This window comes from Pocillopora damicornis, chromosome 3, assembly GCF_964200805.1.
Source record: "Pocillopora damicornis chromosome 3, jaPocDami1.2, whole genome shotgun sequence".
Taxonomy (NCBI): Eukaryota; Metazoa; Cnidaria; class Anthozoa; order Scleractinia; family Pocilloporidae; genus Pocillopora; species Pocillopora damicornis.
This window is the reverse complement of record NC_142672.1, coordinates 11,582,751-11,588,786: the sequence shown is the minus strand read 5'-3', so window position 1 is coordinate 11,588,786 and position 6,036 is coordinate 11,582,751. Positions and strand designations below refer to the sequence as shown.

The following is a 6,036-nucleotide window of genomic DNA, read 5'->3' as shown; positions in this document are numbered from 1 at the left end:
AAGTTGCCGTGCGTCTGTTCAGTAATAGATCACAGATGACGTCAAAACGTGGTAAGAACAAAAAAGTGGTACACGAGGCGCAGCTTGCGCAGCTGTAGTCTATGCAGTTCTCGCAATTTGAGAACTTTCAAAACATCACGAGTGACCATAAATCACGAAATGCACGAGCAGGTTCATACGATTTTTTATTTATTATATTCTCAAATTTGTGTTCAAATTTGGCGCTTCCACGGTGTTTCCATGGCAACTTCTCCGTATTGCACTCTATAACCTCTATTGCACTCTATAACCTATTTATGCATTCATCATTGACCAATCAGAAACGCGATATTTTGTTGAGTATATAATAAACAAATTTACTGGCTATGTTATCAGACAAGCTAATTAATTGGCATTTTAATTATCTTTCCAACCACTGATTTGCGTTTTTGCGCTTTCATTAAAGTCTGAAGTGTCTCGAGAAGAGAAGAAAATTGAAATGATAAAAAATTTTGCTGGTAGCAATTCCTTTTTTTTACGTAAAAATGAAGCTTGAAATAAGCCAACGCGATTAAATTAACGCGAATTAGAAAATCTCACTAATTTTATAAAGTTTCACTTTCCTATCGTCGGGTATCACTGAAGTTTTTCTCGATTCTCACAGATGTTTATCAACCAATTATGGACAAGACTGAAAACCTGAAAACTTTGAGATGTGTTTCTGCGCAACAAGAAGACACTTTACAGAGCGGGCGAGTCGGAAAAACACTACAAGTCTGCCACTGCCAAGTTCCCTTCAAATGTGTCAAATGAAGTAATCGTTTACAGCTAAATGAAGCTAACTTCCTCACATTGTGTAAGCTTGCAGCGAGTGAATCGAAAAGAGCTCGTAACGTAAACGATGAAGCTTGGTAACCAACATTCACACTATTTCTAAAGATGTGCAGGTCAAAAGTTCACAGAAAATATAGCCCTGCAAGATGCTATGATGATTATCAATACTTCCCGTAACACTAAAGCATCGACTTGTTTCCGCCTCTACTAATGTTCCGCGTTGCTTAGAAAAATGCAACGACATCATAACTTTGAAAGGACTGTGCGTAAGAGAAAAAGCTTTTGTTCTTCAGTTGTCAAAAATGTCTGAAGTGTCTCGAGGAGAGAAGGAAATTAAAATGATGAGAAATTTTGCTGGTAGCGGGTCATTTTTTTTTTAGTTAAAAATGAAACTTGAAATAAGTCTACGCGATCAAATTAACACGAATTAGAAAATCTCACTAATTTTAGGAAGCTTTATTTTCCTGTCGTCAGGTATCTCTTACGTTTTTCTCGATTCTCGCAGATGTTTATCTATCAGCTATGGACGTGACTGACAACCTGAACACTTCGAGATGTGTTTCAGCAAAACAAGAACACACTTGACAGAGGGGGAAAGTCGGTAAAAAACTCAGTACAAGTCTGCCACAGCCATGTTCCGCTCAAGTCAGTCAAATGAAGTAATCGTTTACAGCTTTATGTGCAGGTCAAAAGTTCACCGAAATTGTAGCTTTTTACCCTTGCAAGATACTATGATTATTATCAATTATACTTCCCGTAACACTAAAGCATTGACTGGTTTCGCTTTTACTACTGTTCCGCGTTTGCTTAGAAAAATTCAACGACATCAGAACAGGTCTCATGAGTAAGTGTTGTAGCACAACAGGAAATCAAAATGTTCGATCCGTCACGTCGACCCTAAGGACTTTATAAATGCACTCATGATTGAAGGACTTATCTTGTTACTTTATTTGAGCACTAGATCGTTCATGAAGCGGCCGATCGTCTCCTCAAAAGTCAAGATACATTGATCAGTATATGTCTATGAATTTGAGATATCTTTCTGAAAGCTGTAACAATGAAACAACACGAAAAAGCAGAGAAGCAAATGAAGAGAACACAGATGTTGGAGCGCTTTTGTTCCGGGTCAGCCTTGTTGTTGTCCCTTTTATGTTGTGTTGCATGGATTAACGTGGAACTCAGAATACAAGAGCACCATCGACTGATATCACACTCAGCAAAGTTCTGTGATAAGATAGAGACAGAAATCATACGAAAGATGGAGAAGAATTACGCACGTTGGCAACTTGAGAATATAAGGAAAAAGGAAGATGGTAAGTTTTGCTATGTTGGCAGTCATCTATTATCGTGTTTGCCGCAGTCGGTTACACCAGTGTTCCACGCGTATTTCTAAATAGGTGACGCAGTATTTAACGCTTAACATTCTAGGAGAAAGATTGCTCCTAAGTAAATTGTTTTTAACACATTTTTAATTCAAAGAAAAAGCTTCCTCGCGAGCAAAATTAAATTTAGCCACGCAACTATTAGTTAAAATTTATTGACTCGGGGTTGCAGAAGTATTTTCCTTGATAGGTAGACTTCAAACTTCAAATTACAAGATTAATAACATTTCCATTTCTTTGATGCCAATGAATATGAGAAACAGAGCCAATCTTTGATATTTTCAGACGGACAGGAAGCTATATCGAGAAAGAAACGCTTTACACGGGATGATTTACAACAAAACTCTTCCTTAGCATCCTCTTTGGTACAAAAGCTGATCAAACAAGAGCTTAGTCTACTGCAAAACCAGTTCTGCGCAAAAAATCACACACTTTGCCAAGCAGGACAAAAAGGTAACAGGGGAAGACGAGGAAGACCGGGAAACCGAGGGAAGCGGGGTCCTCCTGGAAGAACTGGTCCAGAAGGGCCACCTGGTAAATATGGACCTATAGGACCGCCGGGGCCGATGGGAATAAAGGGGGATGTCGGATTTCCAGGGAGCCCCGGTCCCTTGGGACCGCGAGGGCCACCAGGAGAGAAAGGAGCCACAGGTAAGCCCGGTGAGTCCCTCTCAGCGCCATCTCTGATTGAGCGACCCATTGGAATGACAGTCAATGAAAGTCAGACAGCCATGTTGAAATGTAAAGTGAGTGGTAACCCAAGGCCAAAAGTGAAGTGGTCTAAGGTGAGATCATCGCTTCCTGTTGGACGTCACACGGTAGAGTCCAGTGGTGCGCTGATTCTAAAAGACGTTAGACCTGAGGACGACGGAGTCTACAGCTGCAGGGCAGAGAGTTTGCTGGGACAAGTGAACTCCTCAGCAAAATTAACTGTTCAGTGTAAGTCATTCAATTTAAGTTTGAAAGTCATCATATGAAACAGTTCATCTGACACACCAGAAGACAACTAAAGCTTCCAAAGTTAAACTTTAATCCTTAAAAAGAAATTGTTTTTTTTTCTTATTTGATCCTATAATTTAGGCATAATATTGGGTGTTATGAAACTAAACTATAACATTATAAATTTCAGTGTCAACACTCTTTGAGAAAGGAATTTTATCTGCGTTTTCTTTTCCATAGTCATCCCTAAACCTAAGTTATCATCAAGTCGATTAATGGCTGAAGAGAAACAGAACGTCACTATTGCCTGCAATGCTGTTGGTCAGCCGCGGCCGAGCATCACGTGGTCTAAGTCAGTAGGTAGTCTTCCGAAAGATAGGACTGAAGTGAGGAATGGAACGTTGAAAATCTATAGTTTGGCGAGAAAGGACAGTGGAATATTCATCTGTAAGGCAGAGAATACTTTGGGATCAGCGACAGACAATGCTCATCTCATGGTATTTACTCCTCTGAAGTTCAAAGTGCGTCCTCCTCAGGAGGTGACTCCGCATGCTCCTGATTCTCGATCTCTTTATGTACCATGTACGGCCGAGAGTGACCTGAGAACTACAATCACTTGGACAAAGGATGGCATGTCTTCTCTTCCTGTGGAGTCTAATGTTCTACAAAATGGAACACTGGTTATAGACAACATCAGGAAATCACACCAAGGAAATTACACCTGCAGAGCGACTAATGCTTTGACAACAATAGAAGCCAAAGTCAGAATCAACCTTCCTATTACTTCGTCTTGTTCTGTGATAAGAAAATACGTCAGTAGCACAAACGGAAATTACGTCATTGATCCAGATGGGAAAGGGGGAGTGGCGCCTTTCACGGTGTATTGTGACATGAGTGACAAGAATGGAGTTGGCGTGACTGTCATTAGTCACGACAGTGAAAGTAGAACACATGTGAAAGGATGTGAGTCTCAAGGCTGTTACTCACGAGACATTCATTACGCCGGAGCGAGTTTGTCTCAGCTGGCGAGTCTCACTAGTGTCTCCTCACAGTGTGAACAGTTTATCAAGTATGAGTGTTATGGGTCAGAGCTGATAAAAAGGAGTAGACTTGAACAAGCATGGTGGGTGTCACGAAACTCCACTAAAATGACGACCTGGGGTGGAGCATCACCTGGAAGTGGTAAGTGCGCATGCGGGATGACCAACTCCTGTGCAAACCCCAGTTATCCATGTAATTGTGATAAGAATGACTTTGTATGGCGTGAAGACAGCGGTCTGCTCACTGAAAAGACACATCTACCAATTAAACAACTCAGGTTTGGTGACACAGGTGATGTAGGAGAGGAAGGATATCACACTCTGGGAAAACTTAAATGCTATGGAATAGCATGAGCAGTTAACATTGAAGCAGTAAAAAAAAAAAGTAACATTTAGTCAAACCAACCTTACATTTCGTTGAAAGTTTGGCTTTTAAGTTGGACTGTTCGTGAAACAGTATTTAAGAAAGTATTGATTTCAGATATATTCCTTTCTGACATGAGTAAATTTTCTTGATACTTAAGTACATAGTTCTATTGTGTGAAGTAACCACTCTTTTTTTTCTATACATTGACTTAATTTCGAAGATTTTAAGTGCACTCCAATTTACTTAAATAGTTTATGGAGTTGTAGGAGCAACTCATCTCACCTCCCGCCTCAATTTCTTATATTAACGACAGTTTCAAGATGTGCTTTGTTACGGACCGTGGAGTTGACTAGTAAGCTCTAGTGGCGTTCTAAGATTGTGGCGCACCTCGCAAAATTGAAATGCTATGAAAGGGCATGTACGTTTCAATTCAAATATAGATAAGAGTGTTTCCCGAAGCTTAGTTAGTCAAAAACTGAAAACATCCACAGAACATTTTAAGAGCTAATCTCAACATGCATCAGACAAACAGTGCAAAGTCTCCTACTTTCATGTTTTGTAGCCCAATATGTCCTAATAATTGTGGTGTAGTTTTTTGGTGAAAATATATTTTAGTTTTCGAGAAATGATTTTTTTCGTTCGACCGCTCAAATATGCAAATTTTCATCGTCAATATTACCCGAGTTGTGTGACCTCATGTAACGAATTTACTTCACCTCCGATATTTCTGTCAACATAAGCCTTTGATTTATCATCTTAACTTAATCCCCTGTCATTATTAACGCTGGCAAAGAAATATTTATTTTTTGGTGAATATTTTTGTCTGACATACTTTTTCTATGTCGAAAAGTAGCATCAAAACAAAGGCAGTTTTAACAATGACCGATACGACAGAATCTATTGAGCTTCTAGCTTTTAAAAGACAAAAGGATGGTTATAAAGTTACTGTAAAAATTTCCTTGTGTATTTGTGTTGTTCTATCGTGAGACGAACTCAAAGTCCGGCAAAATTTACTTGCTAACGACTATGAAATGTACATGGTGTGCCAACTTATCGCCACCGTTTATTGGCATAAATCACTATAATTTGTAAAAAAAACTAACACTCTTACCTTTTTTATATATGGTTTTATAAGACCAGTAAGCTGTTTCGGTAATTAGATTACGCTTGGGTATTACATTTTCCCAGGAGCCCAGGTTTTACGCTGTGTTTCCCCCTAGCCCATGTATATCATAAGCTAGTCACGCAATAATTGATACCAACACAAATGAATATTTACCCTGTATGAAGATTTTTGTTTATGTTGAATTGACAATATTACAATATGTTACTTTCTACAAAAGAAAAAAAGCGAATCAGTGAAGATGTAAATACTACTACGCAACTGTAGAAACACAACAATACTCTCAGTTACTGTAACCCGACTAACGTTTAATCGAGTATCTCTTTCGTCGCTGTTATTTTTCTCATTATGCCAAAAGCACGCCGGTCTTCG

At 39.2% G+C, this 6,036-nt stretch overlaps 1 protein-coding gene across 1 annotated transcript; it reads left to right on the top strand.

Moving 5' to 3' along the window:
- Positions 1-1,646: 1,646 nt before the first annotated feature.
- Positions 1,647-5,499, top strand: LOC149048233 (uncharacterized). The gene is made up of 3 exons (XM_089198976.1): positions 1,647-2,126; positions 2,481-3,134; positions 3,375-5,499. Exons 1-3 carry the CDS (start codon positions 1,871-1,873, stop codon positions 4,526-4,528), a joined length of 2,064 nt encoding a protein of 687 aa, XP_089055102.1. The 5' UTR covers positions 1,647-1,870; the 3' UTR covers positions 4,529-5,499.
- Positions 5,500-6,036: the final 537 nt, after the last annotated feature.

Excerpts from the sequence above, each read along its gene's own strand:
- LOC149048233 (XM_089198976.1), top strand. The coding sequence starts at position 1,871 with ATGAAACAACACGAAAAAGCAGAGAAGCAAATGAAGAGAACACAGATG. Across the intron at positions 2,127-2,480 it reads TATAAGGAAAAAGGAAGATG|ACGGACAGGAAGCTATATCG; the intron begins GTAAGTTTTGCT and ends TGATATTTTCAG. Across the intron at positions 3,135-3,374 it reads AGCAAAATTAACTGTTCAGT|TCATCCCTAAACCTAAGTTA; the intron begins GTAAGTCATTCA and ends TCTTTTCCATAG.